Here is a 27,582-nt window from a genome sequence, read left to right on the forward strand (position 1 = left end):
GCTGCCTTCTGAGAATTCGTAGGCGATCTAATAAATCCCCACTTCCTTCCATTCTGCAAGCAAACGCGCAATCTTTGGAGAAAAAAAAAAATCGATGACCTATGCGGAAGATTAAACTACCAACGGGACATTCAAAACTGTAATATCTTATGCTTCACTGAGTCGTGGCTGAACGACGATGCTATCAACATACAGCTGGCTGGTTATACGCTGAACCAGCAGGATAGAACAGCGGCGTCTGGTAAGACAAGGGGCGGCGGACTATGTATTTTTTGTTAATAACAGCTGGTGCACGATATCTAAGGAAGTCTCGAGCTATTGCTCGCCTGAGGTAGAGTATCTCATGATAAGCTGTAGACCACACTATCTACCTAGAGGATGTATCAGTATTTTTCATAGCGGTTTACATACCACCACAGACTGAGGCTGGCACTAAGACAGCATTGAATGAGCTGTATTCCACCATAAGCAAACAGGAAAACGCTCACCAAGAGGCGGTGCTCCTAGTGGCCGGGGACTTTAATGCAGGGAAACTTAAATCCATTTTACCAAATTACTATCAGCATGTTAAAAACTCTGGACCACCTTTACTCCACACACAGAGACGCGTACAAAGCTCTCCCTCGCCCTCCATTTGGCAAATCTGACTGCAACTCTATCCTCCTGATTGCTGCTTACAAGCAAAAAACTAAAGCAGGAAGCACCAGTGACTCGATCAATAAAAAAGTGGTCAGATGACGCAGATGCTAAACTACAGGACTGTTTTGCTGCACAGACTGGAACATGTTCTGGGATTCCTCTGATGGCATTGAGGAGTACACCACATCAGTCATTGGCTTCATCAATAAGTGTATCGATGACGTCGTCCCCACAGTGACCGTACGGTACATACCCCAACCAGAAGCCATGGATTACATGCAACATCCGCACTGAGCTAAAGGCTAGAGCTGCCGCTTTCAAGGAGCGGGACTCTAACCCGAAAGCTTATAAGAAATCCCGCTATGCCCTCCGACGAACCATCAAACAGGCAAAGCTTCAATACAGGACTAAGATCGAATAGTACTACATTGGCTCTGACGCTCGTCGGATGTGGCAGGGCCTGCAAACTATTACAGACGACAAAAGGGAAGCACAGCCGAGAGCTGCCCAGTGACACGAGCCTACCAGACGAGCTAAACTACTTCAATGCTAGCATCGAGGCAAAGAACACTGAAACATGCATGAGAGCACCAGCTGTTCCGGAAGACAGTGTGATCACGCTCTCCGTAGCCGGCATGAGTAAGACCTTTAAACAGGTCAACATTCACAAGGCCGCAGGGCCAGACGGATTACCAGGACGTGTACTGCGAGCATGCGCTGACCAACTGGCAAATGTCTTCACTGACATTTTCAACGTCTCCCTGTCAGAGTCTAATATCAACATGTTTTAAGCAGACCACCATAGTCCCTGTACCCAAGAACACTAAGGTAACCTGCCTAAATGATTACCGCCCTGTAGCACTCACGTCTGTAGCCATGAAGTGCTTTGAAAGGCTGGTCATGGCTCACATCAACACCATTATCCCAGAAACCCTAGACCCACTCCAATTTGCAAACCGCCCCAACAGATCCACAGATGATGCAATCTCTATTGCTGTCCACACTGCCCTTTCTCACCTGGACAAAAGGAACACCTATGTGAGAATGCTGTTCACTGACTACAGCTCAACGCTCAACACCATAGTGCCCTCAAAGCTCATCAATAAGCTAACGGACCCTGGGACTAAACACCTGCAACTGGATCCTGGACTTCCTGACAGGCCGCCCCCAGGTGGTGAGGGTAGGTAACAACACATCCGCTACACTGATCCTCAACACAGGGGCCCCTCAGAGATGCGTGCTTAGTCCCCTCCTGTACTCCCTGTTCACTCATGACTGCACGGCCAGGCACAACTCCAACACCATCATTAAGTTTGCCGATGACAACAGTGGTAGGCCAGATACCCGACAACGACGAGACAGCATATAGGGAGGAGGTCAGAGACCTGGCCATGTGGTGCCAGGACAACAACCTCTCCCTCAACGTGATCAAGACAAAGGAGATGATTGTGGACTACAGGAAAAAGAGGACAGAGCACGCCCCCATTCTCATCGACGGGGCTGTAGTAGAGCAGGTTGAGAGCTTCAAGTTCCTTGGTGTCCACATCACCAACAAACTAGAATGGTCCAAACACACCAAGACAGTCGTGAAGAGGGCACGGCAAATCCTCAAGAATCTGACAAGATTTGGCATGGGTCCTCAGATCCTTAAAAGGTTCTACAGCTGCACCATCGAGAGCATCTGTTTGCATCACTGTCTGGTATGGCAACTGCTCGGCCTCCAACCGCAAGGCACTTGAGAGGGTAGTGCGTACAGCTCAGTACATCACTGGGGCCAAGCTTTCTGCCATCCAGGACCTCTATACCAGGCGGTGTCAGAGGAAACCCCTAAAAATTGTCAAAGACTCCAGTCACCCTAGTTATAGACTGTTCTCTCTACTACCGCATGGCAAGGGGTAACGGAGCGGCAAGTCTAGGTCCAAGAGGCTTCTAAACAGCTTCTACCCCGAAGCCATAAGACTGATGAACACCTAATCAAATGGCTACCCAGACTATTGGCATTGCGCCCCCCTTTTACACCACTGCTACTCTCTGTTGTTATCATCTATGCATAGGCACTTTAATAACTCTACCTACATATTACCTGAACTAACCGGTGCCCCTGCACATTGACTCTGTACAGGTACCCCCTGTATATAGCCTCCACACTGACTCTGTACCGGTACCCCCTGTATATAGCCTCCACATTGACTCTGTACCGGTACCCCCTGTATATAGCCTCCACATTGACTCTGTACCGGTACCCCCTGTATATAGCCTCCACATTGACTCTGTACCGGTACCCCCTGTATATAGCCTCCACATTGACTCTATACCGGTACCCCCTGTATATAGCCTCCACATTGACTCTGTACCGGTACCCCCCTGTATATAGCCTCCACATTGACTCTGTACCGGTACCCCCTGTATATAGCCTCCACATTGACTCTGTACTGGTACCCCCTGTATATAGCCTCCACATTGACTCTGTACCGGTACCCCCTGTATATAGCCTCCACATTGACTCTGTACCGGTACCCCCTGTATATAGCCTCCACATTGACTCTGTACCGGTACCCCCTGTATATAGCCTCCACATTGACTCTATACCGGTACCCCCTGTATATAGCCTCCACATTGACTCTGTACCGGTCCCCCTGTATATAGCCTCCACATTGACTCTGTACCGGTACCCCCTGTATATAGCCTCCACATTGACTCTATACCGGTACCCCCTGTATATAGCCTCCACATTGACTCTGTACCGGTACCCCCTGTATATAGCCTCCACATTGACTCTGTACCGTAACACCCTGTATATAGCCTCCACATTGACTCTGTACCGTAACACCCTGTATATAGCCTCCACATTGACTCTGTACCGGTACCCCCTGTATATAGCCTCCACATTGACTCTGTACCGGTACCCCCTGTATATAGCCTCCACATTGACTCTGTACCGGTACCCCCTGTATATAGCCTCCACATTGACTCTGTACCGTAACACCCTGTATATAGCCTCCACATTGACTCTGTACCGTAATACCCTGTATATAGCCTCCACATTGACTCTGTACCGGTACCCCCTGTATATAGCCTCCACATTGACTCTGTACCGGTACCCCCTGTATATAGCCTCCACATTGACTCTGTACCAGTACCCCCTGTATATAGCCTCCACATTGAGTCTGTACCGGTACCCCCTGTATATAGCCTCCACATTGACTCTGTACCGTAACACCCTGTGTAGAGCCTCGTTATTGTTATGTAAATGTATTGTGTTACTTTTTGATTGATTCGATTTATTTACTTTATTTCATTACCTCTATTTCTTGAACTGCATTGTGGGTTAAGGGCTTGTAAGTAAGCATTTCAGTGTAAGGTCTACACCTGTTGTATTCAGCATTTCACTGTGAGGTCTACTACACCTGTTGTATTCAGCATTTCACTGTGAGGTCTACTACACCTGTTGTATTCAGCATTTCACTGTGAGGTCTACTACACCTGTTGTATTCAGCATTTCACTGTGAGGTCTACTACACCTGTTGTATTCAGCATTTCACTGTGAGGTCTACTACACCTGTTGTATTCAGCATTTCACTGTAAGGTCTACTACACCTGTGGTATTCAGCATTTCACTGTAAGGTCTACTACACCTGTTGTATTCAGCATTTCACTGTAAGGTCTACTACACCTGTTGTATTCAGCATTTCACTGTGAGGTCTACACCTGTTGTATTCAGCATTTCACTGTGAGGTCGTCTACACCTGTTGTATTCAGCGTTTCACTGTGAGGTCTACTACACCTGTTGTATTCAGCATTTCACTGTAAGGTCTACTACACCTGTTGTATTCAGCATTTCACTGTAAGGTCTACTACACCTGTTGTATTCAGCATTTCACTGTGAGGTCTACTACACCTGTTGTATTCAGCATTTCACTGTGAGGTCTACTACACCTGTTGTATTCAGCATTTCACTGTGAGGTCTACTACACCTGTTGTATTCAGCATTTCACTGTCAGGTCTACTACACCTGTTGTATTCAGCATTTCACTGTGAGGTCTACTACACCTGTTGTATTCAGCATTTCACTGTAAGGTCTACTACACCTGTTGTATTCAGCATTTCACTGTGAGGTCTACTACACCTGTTGTATTCAGCATTTCACTGTGAGGTCTACTACACCTGTTGTATTCAGCATTTCACTGTAAGGTCTACTACACCTGTTGTATTCAGCATTTCACTGTAAGGTCTACTACACCTGTTGTATTCAGCATTTCACTGTGAGGTCTACTACACCTGTTGTATTCAGCATTTCACTGTAAGGTCTACTACACCTGTTGTATTCAGCATTTCACTGTGAGGTCTACTACACCTGTTGTATTCAGCATTTCACTGTGAGGTCTACTACACCTGTTGTATTCAGCATTTCACTGTAAGGTCTACTACACCTGTTGTATTCAGCATTTCACTGTGAGGTCTACTACACCTGTTGTATTCAGCATTTCACTGTAAGGTCTACTACACCTGTTGTATTCAGCATTTCACTGTAAGGTCTACTACACCTGTTGTATTCAGCATTTCACTGTGAGGTCTACTACACCTGTTGTATTCAGCATTTCACTGTGAGGTCTACTACACCTGTTGTATTCAGCATTTCACTGTGAGGTCTACTACACCTGTTGTATTCAGCATTTCACTGTGAGGTCTACTACACCTGTTGTATTCAGCATTTCACTGTGAGGTCTACTACACCTGTTGTATTCAGCATTTCACTGTAAGGTCTACACCTGTTGTATTCAGCATTTCACTGTGAGGTCTACTACACCTGTTGTATTCAGCATTTCACTGTGAGGTCTACTACACCTGTTGTATTCAGCATTTCACTGTGAGGTCTACTACACCTGTTGTATTCAGCATTTCACTGTAAGGTCTACTACACCTGTTGTATTCAGCATTTCACTGTAAGGTCTACTACACCTGTTGTATTCAGCATTTCACTGTGAGGTCTACTACACCTGTTGTATTCAGCATTTCACTGTGAGGTCTACACCTGTTGTATTCAGCATTTCACTGTAAGGTCTACTACACCTGTTGTATTCAGCATTTCACTGTAAGGTCTACTACACCTGTTGTATTCAGCATTTCACTGTGAGGTCTACTACACCTGTTGTATTCAGCATTTCACTGTGAGGTCTACTACACCTGTTGTATTCAGCATTTCACTGTGAGGTCTACTACACCTGTTGTATTCAGCATTTCACTGTGAGGTCTACTACACCTGTTGTATTCAGCATTTCACTGTAAGGTCTACTACACCTGTTGTATTCAGCATTTCACTGTAAGGTCTACTACACCTGTTGTATTCAGCATTTCACTGTGAGGTCTACTACACCTGTTGTATTCAGCATTTCACTGTGAGGTCTACTACACCTGTTGTATTAAGCATTTCACTGTGAGGTCTACTACACCTGTTGTATTCAGCATTTCACTGTGAGGTCTACTACACCTGTTGTATTCAGCATTTCACTGTGAGGTCTACTACACCTGTTGTATTCAGCATTTCACTGTAAGGTCTACTACACCTGTTGTATTCAGCATTTCACTGTGAGGTCTACTACACCTGTTGTATTCAGCATTTCACTGTGAGGTCTACTACACCTGTTGTATTAAGCATTTCACTGTGAGGTCTACTACACCTGTTGTATTCAGCATTTCACTGTGAGGTCTACTACACCTGTTGTATTCAGCATTTCACTGTGAGGTCTACTACACCTGTTGTATTCAGCATTTCACTATGAGGTCTACTACACCTGTTGTATTCAGCATTTCACTATGAGGTCTACTACACCTGTTGTATTCAGCATTTCACTGTGAGGTCTACTACACCTGTTGTATTCAGCATTTCACTATGAGGTCTACTACACCTGTTGTATTCAGCATTTCACTGTGAGGTCTACTACACCTGTTGTATTCAGCATTTCACTGTGAGGTCTACTACACCTGTTGTATTCAGCATTTCACTGTGAGGTCTACTACACCTGTTGTATTCAGCATTTCACTGTGAGGTCTACTACACCTGTTGTATTCAGCATTTCACTATGAGGTCTACTACACCTGTTGTATTCAGCATTTCACTGTGAGGTCTACTACACCTGTTGTATTCAGCATTTCACTGTAAGGTCTACTACACCTGTGGTATTCAGCATTTCACTGTAAGGTCTACTACACCTGTTGTATTCAGCATTTCACTGTAAGGTCTACTACACCTGTTGTATTCAGCATTTCACTGTGAGGTCTACCACCTGTTGTATTCAGCATTTCACTGTGAGGTCGTCTACACCTGTTGTATTCAGCATTTCACTGTGAGGTCTACTACACCTGTTGTATTCAGCATTTCACTGTAAGGTCTACTACACCTGTTGTATTCAGCATTTCACTGTAAGGTCTACTACACCTGTTGTATTCAGCATTTCACTGTGAGGTCTACTACACCTGTTGTATTCAGCATTTCACTGTGAGGTCTACTACACCTGTTGTATTCAGCATTTCACTGTGAGGTCTACTACACCTGTTGTATTCAGCATTTCACTGTCAGGTCTACTACACCTGTTGTATTCAGCATTTCACTGTGAGGTCTACTACACCTGTTGTATTCAGCATTTCACTGTAAGGTCTACTACACCTGTTGTATTCAGCATTTCACTGTGAGGTCTACTACACCTGTTGTATTCAGCATTTCACTGTGAGGTCTACTACACCTGTTGTATTCAGCATTTCACTGTAAGGTCTACTACACCTGTTGTATTCAGCATTTCACTGTGAGGTCTACTACACCTGTTGTATTCAGCATTTCACTGTAAGGTCTACTACACCTGTTGTATTCAGCATTTCACTGTGAGGTCTACTACACCTGTTGTATTCAGCATTTCACTGTGAGGTCTACTACACCTGTTGTATTCAGCATTTCACTGTAAGGTCTACTACACCTGTTGTATTCAGCATTTCACTGTGAGGTCTACTACACCTGTTGTATTCAGCATTTCACTGTAAGGTCTACTACACCTGTTGTATTCAGCATTTCACTGTAAGGTCTACTACACCTGTTGTATTCAGCATTTCACTGTGAGGTCTACTACACCTGTTGTATTCAGCATTTCACTGTGAGGTCTACTACACCTGTTGTATTCAGCATTTCACTGTGAGGTCTACTACACCTGTTGTATTCAGCATTTCACTGTGAGGTCTACTACACCTGTTGTATTCAGCATTTCACTGTGAGGTCTACTACACCTGTTGTATTCAGCATTTCACTGTAAGGTCTACTACACCTGTTGTATTCAGCATTTCACTGTAAGGTCTACTACACCTGTTGTATTCAGCATTTCACTGTGAGGTCTACTACACCTGTTGTATTCAGCATTTCACTGTGAGGTCTACACCTGTTGTATTCAGCATTTCACTGTAAGGTCTACTACACCTGTTGTATTCAGCATTTCACTGTGAGGTCTACTACACCTGTTGTATTCAGCATTTCACTGTGAGGTCTACTACACCTGTTGTATTCAGCATTTCACTGTAAGGTCTACTACACCTGTTGTATTCAGCATTTCACTGTGAGGTCTACTACACCTGTTGTATTCAGCATTTCACTGTGAGGTCTACTACACCTGTTGTATTCAGCATTTCACTGTAAGGTCTACTACACCTGTTGTATTCAGCATTTCACTGTAAGGTCTACTACACCTGTTGTATTCAGCATTTCACTGTAAGGTCTACTACACCTGTTGTATTCAGCATTTCACTGTAAGGTCTACTACACCTGTTGTATTCAGCATTTCACAGTAAGGTCTACTACACCTGTTGTATTCAGCATTTCACTGTGAGGTCTACTACACCTGTTGTATTCAGCATTTCACTGTGAGGTCTACTACACCTGTTGTATTCAGCATTTCACTGTAAGGTCTACTACACCTGTTGTATTCAGCATTTCACTGTGAGGTCTACTACACCTGTTGTATTCAGCATTTCACTGTGAGGTCTACACCTGTTGTATTCAGCATTTCACTGTAAGGTCTACTACACCTGTTGTATTCAGCATTTCACTGTGAGGTCTACTACACCTGTTGTATTCAGCATTTCACTGTGAGGTCTACTACACCTGTTGTATTCAGCATTTCACTGTAAGGTCTACTACACCTGTTGTATTCAGCATTTCACTGTAAGGTCTACTACACCTGTTGTATTCAGCATTTCACTGTGAGGTCTACTACACCTGTTGTATTCAGCATTTCACTGTGAGGTCTACTACACCTGTTGTATTAAGCATTTCACTGTGAGGTCTACTACACCTGTTGTATTCAGCATTTCACTGTGAGGTCTACTACACCTGTTGTATTCAGCATTTCACTGTGAGGTCTACTACACCTGTTGTATTCAGCATTTCACTGTAAGGTCTACTACACCTGTTGTATTCAGCATTTCACTGTGAGGTCTACTACACCTGTTGTATTCAGCATTTCACTGTGAGGTCTACTACACCTGTTGTATGAAGCATTTCACTGTGAGGTCTACTACACCTGTTGTATTCAGCATTTCACTGTGAGGTCTACTACACCTGTTGTATTCAGCATTTCACTGTAAGGTCCCATCTGTTGTATTCAGCATTTCACTGTGAGGTCTACTACACCTGTTGTATTCAGCATTTCACTGTAAGGTCTACTACACCTGTTGTATTCAGCATTTCACTGTGAGGTCTACTACACCTGTTGTATTCAGCATTTCACTGTGAGGTCTACTACACCTGTTGTATTCAGCATTTCACTGTGAGGTCTACTACACCTGTGGTATTCAGCATTTCACTGTGAGGTCTACTACACCTGTTGTATTCAGCATTTCACTGTGAGGTCTACTACACCTGTTGTATTCAGCATTTCACTATGAGGTCTACTACACCTGTTGTATTCAGCATTTCACTATGAGGTCTACTACACCTGTTGTATTCAGCATTTCACTGTGAGGTCTACTACACCTGTTGTATTCAGCATTTCACTATGAGGTCTACTACACCTGTTGTATTCAGCATTTCACTGTGAGGTCTACTACACCTGTTGTATTCAGCATTTCACTGTGAGGTCTACTACACCTGTTGTATTCAGCATTTCACTGTGAGGTCTACTACACCTGTTGTATTCAGCATTTCACTGTGAGGTCTACTACACCTGTTGTATTCAGCATTTCACTGTGAGGTCTACTACACCTGTTGTATTCAGCATTTCACTGTGAGGTCTACTACACCTGTTGTATTCAGCATTTCACTGTGAGGTCTACTACACCTGTTGTATTCAGCATTTCACTGTAAGGTTTACTACACCTGTTGTATTCAGCATTTCACTGTGAGGTCTACTACACCTGTTGTATTCAGCATTTCACTGTGAGGTCTACTACACCTGTTGTATTCAGCATTTCACAGTAAGGTCTACTACACCTGTTGTATTCAGCATTTCACTGTAAGGTCTACTACACCTGTTGTATTCAGCATTTCACTGTGAGGTCTACACCTGTTGTATTCAGCATTTCACTGTGAGGTCTACTACACCTGTTGTATTCAGCATTTCACTGTGAGGTCTACTACACCTGTTGTATTCAGCATTTCACTGTGAGGGCTACTACACCTGTTGTATTCAGCATTTCACTGTGAGGTCTACTACACCTGTTGTATTCAGCATTTCACTGTAAGGTCTACTACACCTGTTGTATTCAGCATTTCACAGTAAGGTCTACTACACCTGTTGTATTCAGCATTTCACTGTGAGGTCTACACCTGTTGTATTCAGCATTTCACTGTGAGGTCTACTACACCTGTTGTATTCAGCATTTCACTGTGAGGTCTACACCTGTTGTATTCAGCATTTCACTGTGAGGTCTACTACACCTGTTGTATTCAGCATTTCACTGTGAGGTCGTCTACACCTGTTGTATTCAGCGTTTCACTGTGAGGTCTACTACACCTGTTGTATTCAGCATTTCACTGTGAGGTCTACTACACCTGTTGTATTCAGCATTTCACTGTGAGGTCTACTACACCTGTTGTATTCAGCATTTCACTGTGAGGTCTACTACACCTGTTGTATTCAGCATTTCACTGTGAGGTCTACTACACCTGTTGTATTCAGCATTTCACTGTGAGGTCTACTACACCTGTTGTATTCTGAGCATGTGACTAGTACCATTTGATTTATTTGGAGTGTAACGTGATGGGCGTGTACCTTCTTGATTATGTCCCTGACGGCCAGTAACTTGCCGTTCTCTGTTCCAACGAACAGCAGTTTCTGTTCCACTGTCTCCACTGCAGAGTTCCTGAGAACACAACCGTTTTCAAACTCTATTAGATGGTTCTGAACGCGAGGGGGGGGTACAGTCTTCCCCTGTAGCTCAGTTGGTAGTGCATGGTGTACAAAAAAATAAATAATGGAAATATAAAAAAATAAATAAACATTTTTATGAAATGTATGCATTCACTACTCCAAGTCGCTCTGGATAAGAGCGTCTGCTAAATGACTAAAATGTAAAATGTAAAAAATGAGAAGTGGGCCCAGGGATTGAACCCAGTGTTACCCCTCAAACCACGGCTCTGCAAAGAAGAGAGAGGGTGGTTATGGGTAGTGTAGTAGAACAGGGGACTGTGGGTAGTGGAGTACCTGTGTCCAATATTAACAGAGACCAGGTTGTCGAGGTTGAGGCGACACCACTGTTCCACGTCTGGGGCGCAGGTAGCGCTGTAGAGCGCTCGTCTGACCCGCGGGGAAGAACATGCCTGGAACACCGCTGCTAGCTGGTCTCTGAAGCCACTACGACCATCCTCAAACAGCTTATCACTCTCATCCACCACCAGCCATTCCACACTGCGCACACACACAGTATTAATAAACACAACCTGCTACGACAGCCCTCAACCAACATATCAGAGCCAACAACACAGTATTAAAACAGAGAGAGCTGACCTGCTGAGGTCCAGAGCATTCTGCTTCAGGAGGAACACCAGTCTATTAGGGGTACTGATCAGAATATCTGGGGAGAGAGGAGAGGGGAGAGAGAGGGGGAGAGAGGGGAGAGAGAGGACAGAGAGAGGGGAGGAGGAGAGAGGGGAGAGGGGAGAGAGAGGACAGAGAGAGGGAGAGGGGAGGGGAAGAGAGGAGAGAGGGGAAGAGAGGGAGGGGGGAAGGGCGGGAGAGGCGAGAGGGGGAGAGGAGAGAGGAGAGGGGGAGAGAGAGGAGGGGGAGAGGTGAGAAGAGGGGAGGGGGAGAGGTGAGAGAGGGGAGGGAGAAGAGAGGGGAGGGAGAGAGAGGGCAGAGAGAGGGAGAGGGGAGGGGAAGAGAGGGGGAGAGGGGAAGAGAGGGAGGGGGGAAGAGAGGAGAGGGGGGAAGGGCGGGAGAGGCGAGAGGGGGAGAGAGAGGAGGGGGAGAGAGAGAAACAAGTGTAGTAGGACAAAAAGAGTAAATGAGTGAGGGATGTTGTGCTGGTCTCGGTCTCATTAGTAAACAGGTCCCATTTTGTCTTTGTACCAGATTTGTTGATAGAGCTGGGAAGGCATTTCCTGGCTGCCATGGAGGCCTTGTCTAGTATGTGAACTCTGAACCCAACACCCTCCGACAGACGCACCAACTCCCTGTGGGTCTACACAACAACAACACAACAACAACATTATAACACAACAACATTATAACACAACAACACAACATTATAACACAACAACATTATAACACAACAACACAACATTATAACAACACAACAACAACACAACATTATAACACAACAACACAACATTATAACACAACAACATTATAACACAACAACACAACATTATAACACAACAACACAACATTATAACACAACATTATAACATAACAACATTATAACACAACAACAACACAACATTATAACACAACAACACAACATTATAACACAACAACATTATAACACAACAACACAACATTATAACACAACAACACAACATTATAACACAACAACACAACATTATAACACAACAACATAACACAACAACACAACATTATAACACAACAACACAACATTATAACAACATTATAACACAACAACACAACAACACAGCACCAACTCCCTGTGGGTCTACACAACAACACAACATTATAACACAACACAACATTATAACACAACAACACAACAACACAGCACCAACTCCCTGTGGGTCTACACAACAACACAACATTATAACACAACACAACATTATAACATAACAACACACCATTATAACACAGCACCAACTCCCTGTGGGTCTACACAACATTCTAACACAACACAGCAGTAACATTACATTCTAACACAGCAACACAGCAGTAACATTACATTATAACACAGCAACACAGCAGTAACATTACATTCTAACACAGCAACAACATTACATTCTAACACAGCAACACAGCAGTAACATTACATTCTAACACAGCAACACAGCAGTAACATTACATTATAACACAGCAACACAGCAGTAACATTACATTCTAACACAGCAACACAGCAGTAACATTACATTCTAACACAGCAACACAGCAGTAACATTACATTCTAACACAGCAACACAGCAGTAACATTACATTCTAACACAGCAACACAGCAGTAACATTACATTCTAACACAGCAACACAGCAGTAACATAACATTCTAACACAGCAACACAGCAGTAACATTACATTCTAACACAGCAACACAGCAGTAACATTACATTCTAACACAGCAACACAGCAGTAACATTACATTCTAACACAGCAACACAGCAGTAACATTACATTCTAACACAGCAACACAGCAGTAACATTACATTATAACACAGCACAGCAGTAACATTACATTCTAACACAGCAACACAGCAGTAACATTACATTATAACACAGCAGTAACATTACATTCTAACACAGCAACACAGCAGTAACATTACATTCTAACACAGCAACACAGCAGTAACATTACATTCTAACACAGCAACACAGCAGTAACATTACATTATAACACAGCAACACAGCAGTAACATTACATTCTAACACAGCAACACAGCAGTAACATTACATTCTAACACAGCAACACAGCAGTAACATTACATTCTAACACAGCAACACAGCAGTAACATTACATTATAACACAGCACACAGCAGTAACATTACATTCTAACACAGCAACACAGCAGTAACATTACATTATAACACAGCACAGCAGTAACATTACATTCTAACACAGCAACACAGCAGTAACATTACATTCTAACACAGCAACACAGCAGTAACATTACATTCTAACATTACATTATAACACAGCAACACAGCAGTAACATTACATTCTAACACAGCAACACAGCAGTAACATTACATTCTAACATTACATTATAACACAGCAACACAGCAGTAACATTACATTATAACACAGCAACATTAGAATGTATTCTAACATTCTAACACATTATCTTGGCGAAGGACAAATGCTCTCTAACAGGGATGGAAACATATTTGTGCACAACAGATGAAGGAAATATGTTTTTTGTGCGTATGGAACATTTCTGGGATATTTTATGAAACATGGGACCAACATTTTACATTTACATTTTAGTCATTTAGCAGACACTCTCAAGGACATTCAGAGACTTGTCCCGAAGCCACTCCTGTGTTGTCTTGGCTGTGTGCTTAGGGTCGTTGTCCTGTTGGAAGGTGAACCTTCGCCCCAGTCTGAGGTCCTGAGCGCTCTGGAGCAGGTTTTAATTAAGGATCTCTCTGTACTTTGCTCTGTTCATTGTCGGCTGCCGAAAAGTAAATGTGGACAGTTCTATCATCTTCAATACGCGCCTCGGAATTCCATAAGGACTTGTGTGGCTTCCCCGGGCGAGTCCGTCTTCTCGTGTGGCCTCCCCCGGGCGAGTCCGTCTTCTCGTGTGGCCCCAGGCGAGTCCGCTTCTCGTGTGGCCTCCCCCGGGCGAGTCCGTCTTCTCGTGTGGCCTCCCCGGGCGATCTGCCCCGCGAGTCCGTTTCGTCCCGCGGTCCGCTTCTCGTGGCTCCCCGGGAGTCCGTCTTCTCGTGTGGCCTCCCCCGGGCGAGTCCGTCTTCTCGTGTGGCCTCCCCCGGGCGAGTCCGTCTTCTCGTGTGGCCTCCCCCGGGCGAGTCCGTCTTCTCGTGTGGCCTCCCCCGGGCGAGTCCGTCTTCTCTTGTAACCTACTTCGGAGCTGCAATGACTGTGAGAAGGACCCGATCAAGTGACGGGCATTGGCTAATAAGAACTGCGATATCTGAGAGAGCCTTGTGAGTGAGAGGTGATTCGGAGCACGGGCGATTGGCAGCAGGAAATGATTATTATTATTATTATATACACTCACCACCAAAGGGCACAACGGCCACAAGACATGGATTTGTTTATGAGGCATTACGGCTAAATTCGAGGCCTGCGGTTCTGTATGTGTGTGTGTGTGTGTGTGTGTGTACCTGGCTGGCCAGTTCCCTGGTGGGAGAGATGACCAGAGCTCTGATGCCGAGGTTAGCAGGCTGTTTCAGGTGAGTCAGGAGAGGGAGACAAAACGCTAGAGTCTTCCCCGAACCTGTCGGAGCACATGCCAACAACTCACGACCCTGGGAGACGGGGGGAGAGAGAGAGACGCATGCAAAGATGATATGATTTAGGGTTCCATTCTCTGTATCCACACTCATCCGTCTCTGTATCCCAGTCTATATATCCACACTCATCCATTCACTCATCCGTCTCTGTATCCATTCACTCATCCATTCACTCATCCGTCTCTGTATCCATTCACTCATCCATTCACTCATCCGTCTCTGTATCCATTCACTCATCCATTCACTCATCCGTCTGCGTTCTCACATGCATCATCAGGGGTATAGCCTGCATCTGGATGGGCGTGGGGACGGTGAGTCCAGCTGCGGACAGGTTCTGGAGGACGCGTGGGTTCAGGCCGTACTCGGACTGCAGCTCGGAGAACGTGCACACTGGGTCAGGCACGTCACAGCCATGCACGTTGATCCGGTGCTGCGTGCGTACACGGTTCACCTGACAACAAACACACACACACACACAGATGAGATTCAACAGGTAGACAGTGCTGTGTGTGTGTGTGTGTGTGTGTGTGTGTGTGTGTGTGTGTGTGTGTGTGTGTGTGTGTGTGTGTGTGTTTTGTTTGTGTGTGTGTGTGTGTGTGTGTGTGTGTGTGTGTGTGTGTGTGTGTGTGTGTGTGTGTGTGTGTGTGTGTGTGTGTGTGTGTGTACCTTCTCTTGGTGGAGGTGTTGGAGTCTCTTCATGGATGTCTTGTCTCTGTCCCTCCCCTCCTTCAAGCCTTTAGACTTCCTGTCTGCAGAGGAAGTCCACAGGATGCCCTCGGTCTCCCCACGCGCCACTACAACAAAACGACAGGGACCATCAGAACTCATCATTTAACAACACATACATATAAGCTGCTCCAGTTGGAGACCCACAGAACCCACACAGAGCCCACAGAACATTCAGAACCCACAGAAAACCCACAGAACCCACATACCACACATACACACTGCTGTGGAAAGTTCTCTACTGTTGCATATTTTTGATACTGAATGTTATCAGGTCTTCAACCAAAACCTGATATTAGATGAAGGGAACCTGAGTTTACAAATCACAACAGAAAAATGTATACTCATTTTATTTATTTCATAAACCAAAGTTATACAACACCCAATTCCCCTGTGTTTAAAAGTAATTATCCACTTACACTCAGTAACTGGTTGTGTCACCTTTAGCTGCAATGACTCCATCCAAACACTTCCTGTAGTTGATCAGTCCACCTTTAGCTGCAATGACTCCATCCAAACACTTCCTGTAGTTGATCAGTCCACCTTTAGCTGCAATGACTCCATCCAAACACTTCCTGTAGTTGATCAGTCCACCTTTAGCTGCAATGACTCCAACCAAACACTTCCTGTAGTCCTGCTGAGTCATGCAGCAAGACAATGATCCAAAACACACAATCAAGTCTACATGAAAATGGCTAAAAAGCAACACATTTTAAAAGTGTTGTAATGGCCTAGTCAAAGGCCAGACCTAATCCCAACTGAGATGTTGTGGAAGGACTTGAAACGTCCAGTTCATGCTTGAAAACCCACAAATGTATCTGAGTTAAAGCATTTCTGCATGGAAGAGTGGGCCACAACTCCTCCACAGCGATGCGAGAGACTGATCAACTACAGGAAGTGTTTGGTTGGAGTCATTGCAGCTAAAGGTGGACTGATCAACTACAGGAAGTGTTTGGATGGAGTCATTGCAGCTAAAGGTGGACTGATCAACGACAGGAAGTGTTTGGATGGAGTCACTGCAGCTAAAGGTGGACTGATCAACTACACGAAGTGTTTGGATGGAGTCATTGCAGCTAAAGGTGGACTGATCAACGACAGGAAGTGTTTTGATGGAGTCATTGCAGCTAAAGGTGACACAACCAGTTACTGAGTGGAAGTGGACAATTACTTTTTCCACACAGGTGAATATGGTGTTGTATAACTTTGTTTAGTAAGTAAACTCTTTTTATTGGCCATTTGTAAACACAGGTTCCCTTTAATCTAATATCAGGTTTTGGTTGAAGACCTGATAACAATCAGTATCAAAAAAAAAATGTGAGAAAAATCAGAAAGGGGCAAATATTTTTCCAATGCAATGTAGAACACACACTGCCAAATACTACCTTCAGCCTTATCATCTTCCTTTCTCTTCTTTGCAGTCTTCTCCTCATCTTGTCCTTTCCTTTTCCCTGCAACAGCATCTCCCTCTTCATGCTTCTCCTCCTCCTCCTCTCTCTGCTCCTGGTTGCCGTGGGTTACTCCGGTCCCGAAAAAGTCGATCCCATAGTGATCAGTTACATCTTTCTCTTGGGACCTCACCACCTGGAACGCGCGCACGCACACACACACACACACACACACACACACACACACACACACACACACACACACACACACACACACACACACACACACCACAAATAAAAACTACTGTTAAAATGACATGAGGACACAACGAAGACAGCTAGTAGCAATACCCCCAGACCTCTAAATCCTAATGTGATATATGTCCTGATACAACTCACTAGAGACTTTCAGAATAATGTTATGAACTAGCCAAACAATAGAAAGTTACCCAGGTGCTTCAGACAGCAGAGAAATAATACATTACATAGATAATATCATCTGGGACTTCCATTTATGAGAATAAACGAAACAATGAGCTTGAGATGTATTTATTCTTTAACCTGAAACTAGCTCTTTAGTTTAGACTGTCACTACAGATCCGAGGCATACACAAGCTAACTAGCCATTAGCTAACTAGCTAACTAGCCGGCTTATACGGTCAACTCTTTGCAGCGTTCAGATACTACTCGCTGAACATCAATAGAGAAATATTGGACGACATCCTCATTACCTTAAATCGTTCGGCATCTTTTCCAAACCTCTTGAAATCAAATTTCGCTCCGGCTCCGAGTTTACGAAACAGATCGAAAGCGTCCATTGAAACAGCGTGGAGACGATAAAAAAAAAAGGCACGACGAATCAATCCTAGAGCGGTTCAACCAACCGGTGATCCCTAGATCGATTATAAAGCCTGGATTATGTTTGTGTAGTTGTACTTCATTGTGTCCACACAACGTCGCTATTGTCTCATCGGTGGAATAGGGAAACCAGACTGAAACGTGTTTTGTTTTTTTGCATAGTTACCTTTGGTATTTTCCATTGTCTCAAACGGCAGTATTTGTAGTGAGGACGTTATTAATATTATTGAACACTTCCTCTACAGATCCTCTCTAATTAACGAGACAGGAGTTGTGAATGAAGAGAGAAAACATTTGGCTAGTGTCATGGAGACAGAATACCTAATAATGATTTAGTTTAAATGTTTTACAATTTACTCAATCGATGAAATTTATTTATTAAGCCCCTTTTTTACATCAGCTGATATCTCAAAGTGCTGTACAGAAACCCAGCCTAAAACCCCCAAACAGCAAGCAATGCAGGTGTAGAAGCACGGTGGCTAGGAAAAACTCCCTAGAAAGGCCAAAACCTAGGAAGATACCTAGAGAGGAACCAGGCTATGAGGGGTGGCCAGTCCTCTTCTGGCTGTGCCGGGTGGAGGTTATAACAGAACATGGCCAAGTTGTTCAAATGTTCATAGATGACCAGCAGGGTCAAATAATAATAATCACAGTGGTTGTCGAGGGTGCAACAGGTCAGCACCTCAGGAGTAAGTGTCAGTTGGCTTTTCATAGCTGAGCATTAAGAGTTAGAGACAGCAGGTGCAGTAGATCGTCAAAAAAAAGCAGGTCCGGGTTAAGGTAGCACGTCCGGTGAACAGGTCAGGGTTCCATAGCCGCAGGTAGAACAGTTGAAACTGGAGCAGCAGCACGGCCAGGTGGACTGGGGACAGCCAGGAGTCATCATGCCAGGTAGTCCTGAGGCATGGTCCTAGGGCTCAGGTCCTCCGGAAGGGAAGGGAGAGGAAGAGAGAGAATTAGAGGGAGCATACTTAATTCATACAGGACACCGGATAAGACAGGAGAAATACTCCAGATATAACAGACTGACCCTAGCCCTCCGACACATAAACTACTGCAGCATAAATACTGGAGGCTGAGACAGGAGGGGTCGGGAGACACTGTGGCCCCATCCGATGATACCCCCGGACAGGGCCAAACAGGCAGGATAAAACCCCACCCACTTTGTCAAAGCACAACCCCCACACCACTGGAGGGATGTCTCCAACCACCAACATACCATCCCGGAACAAGGCCGAGTATAGCCCACAACGATCTCCGCCACGGCACATCCCAAGGGGGGGGCACCAACCCAGACAGGAAGATCCCGTCAGTGACTCAACCCACTCAAATGACACACCCCTCATAGGGACAGCATGGAAGAACACCAGTAAGCCAGTGACTCAGCCCCTGTAATAGGGGTAGAGGCAGAGAATCCCAGTGGAGAGAGGGGGAACCAGCCAGACAGAGACAGCAAGGGCGGTTCGTCGCTCCAGTGCCTTTCCGTTCACCTTCACACCCCTGGGCCAGACTACACTCAATCATAGGACCTACTGAAGAGATGAGTCTTCAATAAAGACTTAAAGGTCGAGAGACCGAGTCTGCGTCTCTCACATGGATAGGCAGACCATTCCATACTAGGCAGACCATTTACTATGCTCTTATCCAGGGCAACTTACAGTAGAGAGAGCATAGTTTTTCATACTGGTCCCCCGTGGGAATTGAACCCACAACCCTGGCAAACAACCAGCATGCTCTAGCAACTGTGCCACACGGGACCTGCATGATTATTTTACAACGGATTGTCCTCCAAGGTATCAGCAGACAATACCATCACACACAGATACACTGGGGTGAGGGCTTGTGCCCATCAGTCCAGTTTAATGATGATAAAGACGTAGCAGAAATAATAATAATAATAATAATATCAATAATATACTGTAGCTCTGTAATCCCTTTCTACAGCAGTAGAAAAACAGCACTGTAATCACTTTCTATTGTAATAGTATGACAGTAATAATAGTATTGTAATAGTATAACAGTATTAATAGAACATGTAATATTATAACAGTATTAATAATAGTGTAATATTATAACAGTATTAATAATAGTGTAATATTATAACAGTAATAATAGTATTGTAATAGTATAACAGTATTAATAATAGTGTAATATTATAACAGTAATAATAGTATTGTAATAGTATAACAGTATTAATAGTATTGTAATATTATAACAGTATTAATAGAACATGTAATAGTATAACAGTATTAATAATAGTGTAATATTATAACAGTAATAATAGTATTGTAATAGTATAACAGTATTAATAGTATTGTAATATTATAACAGTATTAATAGTATTGTAATATTATAACAGTATTAATAGTATTGTAATATTATAACAGTAATAATAGTATTGTAATAGTATAACAGTATTAATAATAGTGTAATATTATAACAGTAATAATAGTATTGTAATATTATAACAGTATTAATAGTATTGTAATATTATAACAGTATTAATAGTATTGTAATATTATAACAGTAATAATAGTATTGTAATAGTATAACAGTATTAATAGTATTGTAATATTGTAATATTATAACAGTAATAATAGAACATGTAATATTATAACAGTATTAATAATAGTGTAATATTATAACAGTATTAATAGTATTGTAATATTATAACAGTATTAATAGTATTGTAATATTATAACAGTATTAATAGTATTGTAATATTATAACAGTAATAATAGTATTGTAATAGTATAACAGTATTAATAGTATTGTAATATTATAACAGTAATAATAGTATTGTAATATTATAACAGTAATAATAGAACATGTAATATTATAACAGTATTAATAGAACATGTAATATTATAAGTAATAATATTATTGTAATCTTTTTAAAGTATTAATAGTATTGTAATAGTATTAATAGTAATGTAATATTATAACAGTATTAATAGTATTGTAATATTATAACAGTAATAATAGACCATGTAATATTATAAGTAATAATATTATTGTAATCTTTTTAAAGTATTAATAGTATTGTAATAGTATCACAGTATTAATAGTAATGTAATATTATAACAGTAATAATAGTATTGTAATATTATAACAGTATTAATAGTATTGTAATATAACAGTAATAATAGTACTGTAATATTTTAACAGTATTAATAGTATTGTAATATTATAACAGTATTAATAGTATTGTAATATAACAGTAATAATAGTACTGTAATATTTTAACAGTATTAATAGTATTGTAATATTATAACAGTATTAATAGTATTGTAATATAACAGTAATAATAGTACTGTAATATTTTAACAGTATTAATAGTATTGTAATATTATAACAGTATTAATAGTACTGTAATATTAATTAACTCCAACCCTCTTCCTGGAGAGATACCCCTCCTGTAGGTTTTAACTCCAACCCTGTTCCTGGAGAGATACCCTCCTGTAGGTTTTAACTCCAACCCTGTTCCTGTAGAGATACCCTCCTGTAGGTTTTAACTCCAACCCTGTTCCTGGAGAGATACCCTCCTGGAGGTTTTAACTCCAACCCTGTTCCTGGAGAGATACCCTCCTGTAGGTTTTAACTCCAACCCTGTTCCTGGAGAGATACCCCTCCTGTAGGTTTATACTCCAACCCTGTTCCTGGAGAGATACCCTCCTGTAGGTTTTAACTCCAACCCTGTTCCTGGAGAGATACCCTCCTGTAGGTTTTAACTCCAACCCTCTTCCTGGAGAGATACCCTCCTGGAGGTTTTAACTCCAACCCTGTTCCTGGAGAGATACCCTCCTGGAGGTTTTAACTCCAACCCTCTTCCTGGAGAGATACCCCTCCTGTAGGTTTTAACTCCAACCCTGTTCCTGGAGAGATACCCCTCCTGTAGGTTTTAACTCCAACCCTGTTCCTGGAGAGATACCCTCCTGGAGGTTTTAACTCCAACCCTCTTCCTGGAGAGATACCCCTCCTGGAGGTTTTAACTCCAACCCTCTTCCTGGAGAGATACCCCTCCTGGAGGTTTTAACTCTAACCCTGTTCCTGGAGAGATACCCCTCCTGTAGGTTTTAACTCCAACCCTGTTCCTGGAGAGATACCCTTCCTGTAGGTTTTAACTCCAACACCAGTTGTAACCTATAGCTGGTTTTCACTTGGCAAGCAGCTAGCAAGCTTTCTTTTGTTATTTAAAAAAAGTTCAGGGCGCAAAATGTCATCAGCAAAGAAAAATGATGCAGATGTCCGTTCATATACTGTCAAAGGAATATGTATTAGTTTTACTGAAGGGCTGTTCGCTCTCTCTTCGCCTAACAAAAGACGCAATCATCTCAAAGACAAATACAACAAATAAATAAAATGTAATTGAACTAGGCAAGTCAGTTAAGAACAAATTCTTAATTACAAATGGATGGCGCTGGGCCAATTGTACTCCGCCCTATGGGTCTCCCAATCACGGCCGGATGTGATACAGCCTGGATTCAAACCAGTAACTGTTGTGATGCCTGTTGCACTGAGATGCAGTGCTTTAGACCGCCGCATCCATGTGTGTGTCCTGTGTGGCTCAGTTGGTAGAGCATGGTGTATGCAACGCCAGGGTTGTGGGTTCTATTCCCACGGGGGACCAGTACGGGGGGAAAAAATATGAAATGTATGTATTCACTACTGTAAGTCGCTCTGGATAAGAGCGTCTGCTAAAATGTGTTTTAACTATTTAACTGTACTAGAATGCTTAAAAGTCTGCTTAAATGTTTAATATCGGTATCAGGTTATTTTTTTAGCAAGGAAAATGTCGGGAATCAGTATAGGCTTAAAATGTAATATCGGTGCATTCCTACCTAAAACCCATGCATGGTATTACTAAAGGGGAAGATGTAGCAAAAGCCTTGTGAGAGGTGTCGATATTAAAAACATATTCACTATTACAACTGATGGTGCCTCGGCTATGATGGCGAAACAAAGGATTTGCCAAGCTGATTGAAGAGAAGACTGACCACCCCGTGGTTACATTTCAGTGAATTATTCACCAAGAGAATCTGTGTTCCAATATTTAAAATTCAAATTTAGGTACCGTGATGGCTACTGTAGTTAAAAATGGTACCGTGATGACTACTGTAGTTAAAAATGGTACCGTGATGGCTACTGTAGTTAAAATAGTGAATTTCTTTGTTGTTCGATCATCTTTGACACACAGACAGTTTCAGTCACTGCTGGAAGAGATGGAACAAAAAACACAAAGACTTACCTCGTCACTGCAGTGTTAGGTGGGTTAAGTTGAAGGAAGGTTCTGGAATGGTTCGTGGAGTGTTTGGATACGGTTATAGCCTTTTCTGGTTGAAAAAGGGCCAAAACTACCCAGAGCTTAAGAATGAGGATTGGCTTGTAAAACTGATATTTCTCACTGACATAAAAGGTCACCTTCACGTACTCAACCTGCGTCTTCAGGGGTGCAGGCGAAACAGTCCTGGATCTGTTTCCATGCATGGAAGGCATTTGTTGCCAAGCTAAAGAAATGTCTAGTCAACACGCTGTCTGTCAGCGCTGACGTTATCGGAGTGTACATGGGGAAGCTGAAGTCCGAGTTCCCTGTCAAATTTCAAGCAACATGGCCCCCCAAATGTTTTATTTTTTTTGATCAAGCCAGACAACTTTGAGGACAGTGACTTTGGATCTGTCTGTGTTTCAGTGGACGGGGATCGAGGACTTTGAAAACGCAGCTGATTCGAGCTCAAGACATCCTCCCTTTGGTCATCAAAATCCACAGAGCTGCGGAAAGAACTAGAAGGGACTGAGAGAGATCAGAGGCCTCCGTCATCCACTGTTGGGGAGAGCCTGCCAGTGAAATCTGACCGTTTGAAGATGGTTGCACGTGCAATGCTTTCAGCGTTTGGATCCACGTATCGATGTGGTCAGATCTATTCACCCATGAAGTCAATCCTGAGCCCCTCATGCAGCCGGTTGGTAACGGACCACTCGGAGGCCTGCGTGCAGCTCAGTGTCCAATAGCCCAGATATTACGCGGCTCCAGCAGTGGAAAGCAGGGACAAGGATCGCACCAACAAAACAAAACAAAAAAAATCGGTACGGTGTGATTTTTCAATACAAAATTCTATAAACTTAAAATGTTCATGCCAGTAAATTTCAGTAAGCTTAGATTCTCAGCAGATATGGCCTTCCCTGTGGCTCAGTTGGTAGAGCATGGTGTTTGCAACACCAGGGTTGTGGGTTTGATTCCCACGGGGGACCAGTATAAAAAAATAAGTATGAAATGTATGTATTCACTACTGTAAGTCGCTCTGTATAAGAGCGTCTGCTAAATGACTAAAATGTAAATATGGAGTTGGAAATAAGATATCTTCTTTAATTCAGTTATGTTTTGGGCTGTTGGTAGACCTAACAGTCTGTCGTTTTTTTAAATTTATTGAACCTTGTATTTTTCAATAATTGTTATTTTTTTAATCACATGTATTATTTGTCCTTTGTAGTTCTGTAGCCTATATTGAAATGGGACTGTTCCACAAAAACACATGAAACAAGAGCAATTTATACACATTATAATTATAATAAACAAAGAAGTATAAATCATATTTCCAAGTGTTCTAACACAATTTCCATATATATAAAAAAAAAAAATGCAATTGAAAACAGCAAAAGACACTTGAAACGAAATTTTTATTCTATCTTTATAAAACACGTCAAATTAATATTGTCCATAAATCAAAACCATGAATAAAACAAACATTTTAGACACCTTTAGGAAACAAGATATGGATAAAGCCACTACTACAGGCCATCAAGTCACAATAAGGCCGACTTCAAATGCTGATATTAACATTAAAATCACCATCACATTAAAACTGCTGGACCACAACTGCATGGTAGACAAATACATATAATGGAATAAAGAGGCATGACATCATCAAGTACGCTTGCCAAACAAACACAACCAAACAATGGCAACAACAACCCAAAAAAAATCAGGAAGTAAAATACAAAAAAGGTCTATAGATGTGTTTTAAAAAGGAGCGAAGACAGGCGCTGGATTCAACAACTTGGACAGCGGCTTGCTGTGGCAACGCTCATCTGATGCAGGTGGGCCTATAGTGGAGCTCTGTGGTGCAACGCTCATCTGATGCAGGTAGGCCTATAGTGGAGCTCTGTGGTGCAACGCTCATCTGATGCAGGTAGGCCTATAGTGGAGCTCTGTGGTGCAACGCTCATCTGATGCAGGTGGGCCTATAGTGGAGCTCTGTGGTGCAACGCTCATCTGATGCAGGCGGGCCTATAGTGGAGCTCTGTGGTGCAACGCTCATCTGATGCAGGTGGGCCTATAGTGGAGCTCTGTGGTGCTACGCTCATCTGATGCAGGTGGGCCTATAGTGGAGCTCTGTGGTGCAACGCTCATCTGATGCAGGTGGGCCTATAGTGGAGCTCTGTGGTGCAACGCTCATCTGATGCAGGTAGGCCTATAGTGGAGCTCTGTGGTGCAACGCTCATCTGATGCAGGTGGGCCTATAGTGGAGCTCTGTGGTGCTACGCTCATCTGATGCAGGTGGGCCTATAGTGGAGCTCTGTGGTGCAACGCTCATCTGATGCAGGTGGGCCTATAGTGGAGCTCTGTGGTGCAACGCTCATCTGATGCAGGTAGGCCTATAGTGGAGCTCTGTGGTGCAACGCTCATCTGATGCAGGTGGGCCTATAGTGGAGCTCTGTGGTGCAACGCTCATCTGATGCAGGTAGGCCTATAGTGGAGCTCTATGGTGCAACGCTCATCTGATGCAGGTAGGCCTATAGTGGAGCTCTGTGGTGCAACGCTCATCTGATGCAGGTGGGCCTATAGTGGAGCTCTGTGGTGCAACGCTCACCTGATGCAGGTAGGCCTATAGTGGAGCTCTGTGGTGCTAAATGGACAGCGGCTCTGTTTAGCGAGTTACGTAATTCTTCCGTTTGTGGGCAATTAGATATTCAATAGACACAATTAGTTGTAATGCACATATGAAAATCATAACTGGCACGCAGATGGTTAGAAATGGTAGAATAAATTGTAAATTGCCACATACTGTAGAGGGAAAACATTAGCTTGTTAACTTTTCACAGATTGCCAGGGTCCAGTAAGCAACTAACGTTACCAGTTAATACTATAGCGAATTGGTTATCTGATGTAACGTTAGCTGTCTATTAGCCAGCTAATTGTAACACCATAAACTAAATTATTTAATCAGCTAAATTGGCTAATGTTTCTCTGGCTAAATTGGATAATGTTTCTCAACATTTCTCTGGCTAAATTGGCTAATGTTTCTCAACATTTCTCTGGCTAAGTTACCTAATGTTTCTCTGGCTAAATTGGCTAATGTTTCTCTACATTTCTCTGGCTAAGTTACCTAATGTTTCTCAACATTTCTCTGGCTAAGTTACCTAATGTTTCTCAACATTTCTCTGGCTAAGTTGGCTAATGTTTCTCTGGCTAAATTGGCTAATGTTTCTCTGGCTAAATTGGTTAATGTTTCTCAACATTTCTCTGGCTAAGTTAGCTAATGGAGAAATCCATCCAGCTAGCAAGATACTTAATTAATGCTAACAATACTTATTCCACCACACTTTCTCCCTCACCTCAAACTTTCCAAACGACGGTAGTTTTTCGGTTACAGGTCATGAAGTACTGCTTCATCACCTTCTCATCCCGGTCTCCGTAGTCTGGACGTCTCACCTACCGTTACCGTTCCGTTAACTCTCCGTTACCTGCTGTAACAGTCGGGCGCTGCGTTGTTGTCATGTCAACGACTTGCTGAGCCTTGGATACAGCCGGGATTGGTCCAAACGCACATCACCCATTCACTGCCAGCCAATAGGGATCCAAAGCCCCCCAGCCCCCTCCCCCAAACATCGGGATCTACATGAATCACTCAGATCACCTATTTTGGATACAAAATGGCGGATTTCTCCAAAAGGTGACTGGTTCGCATCCCTGCTGTAGCTACTGTAAAATAATCGATTAAAACATGAAAACAGAGGCACACAGACTAGCTACTGTAGAAGACACTTTATTGAAGAGGTGCTGAAACATGAAAAGTTACCAACTAAGGAAAACAAACTAAATCATAAAATCTACTGAGGAAACAATGCAAACCGTAAAAAATAAAAAAATACACCCTCCTTCCAAACAAAAAGAAACACATTACCCTCCATCCCTTTAATGAACAAACACATTTACCCCCCCCCGATTATAATTCCCTTCTAGTTACCAATCTCCTTATGTGCGCCTCCCTCCATCCTGAGCCAGTCTCCTGGTTTTGCGCCGAGCTCCTCTTAAATAATAAAAAGACCGCTGGTCAGGATCCTAGAAGGACGCTGTGGAGTCCACACGG

At 43.0% G+C, this 27,582-nt stretch overlaps 1 protein-coding gene across 2 annotated transcripts in view; it reads right to left on the minus strand.

Annotated features, from left to right (window-relative positions):
• The window catches only part of ddx52 (DEAD (Asp-Glu-Ala-Asp) box polypeptide 52), a 49,095-nt gene extending 22,108 nt beyond the window's left edge, over positions 1-26,987 (minus strand). Inside the window, exons 1-9 of one of the 2 annotated variants that reach the window (XM_014129893.2) lie at positions 26,828-26,987; positions 17,354-17,552; positions 15,912-16,039; positions 15,511-15,696; positions 15,117-15,260; positions 12,183-12,294; positions 11,622-11,688; positions 11,319-11,522; positions 10,887-10,977 (exon numbers count right to left, since the gene is read on the minus strand). In XM_014129893.2, coding sequence (XP_013985368.2) covers positions 10,887-10,977; positions 11,319-11,522; positions 11,622-11,688; positions 12,183-12,294; positions 15,117-15,260; positions 15,511-15,696; positions 15,912-15,944 — 837 coding nt within the window. In that variant the 5' untranslated portion in view covers positions 15,945-16,039; positions 17,354-17,552; positions 26,828-26,987. Of the gene's footprint in view, positions 1-10,886; positions 10,978-11,318; positions 11,523-11,621; positions 11,689-12,182; positions 12,295-15,116; positions 15,261-15,510; positions 15,697-15,911; positions 16,040-17,353; positions 17,553-18,087; positions 18,237-26,827 lie in introns of those variants that run through there. The other variant, XM_014129891.2, reaches the window with a different exon arrangement.
• Positions 26,988-27,582: the final 595 nt, after the last annotated feature.

The sequence above is a fragment of the Salmo salar genome, chromosome ssa11 (genome assembly GCF_905237065.1).
Source record: "Salmo salar chromosome ssa11, Ssal_v3.1, whole genome shotgun sequence".
Classification (NCBI taxonomy): domain Eukaryota; kingdom Metazoa; phylum Chordata; class Actinopteri; order Salmoniformes; family Salmonidae; genus Salmo; species Salmo salar.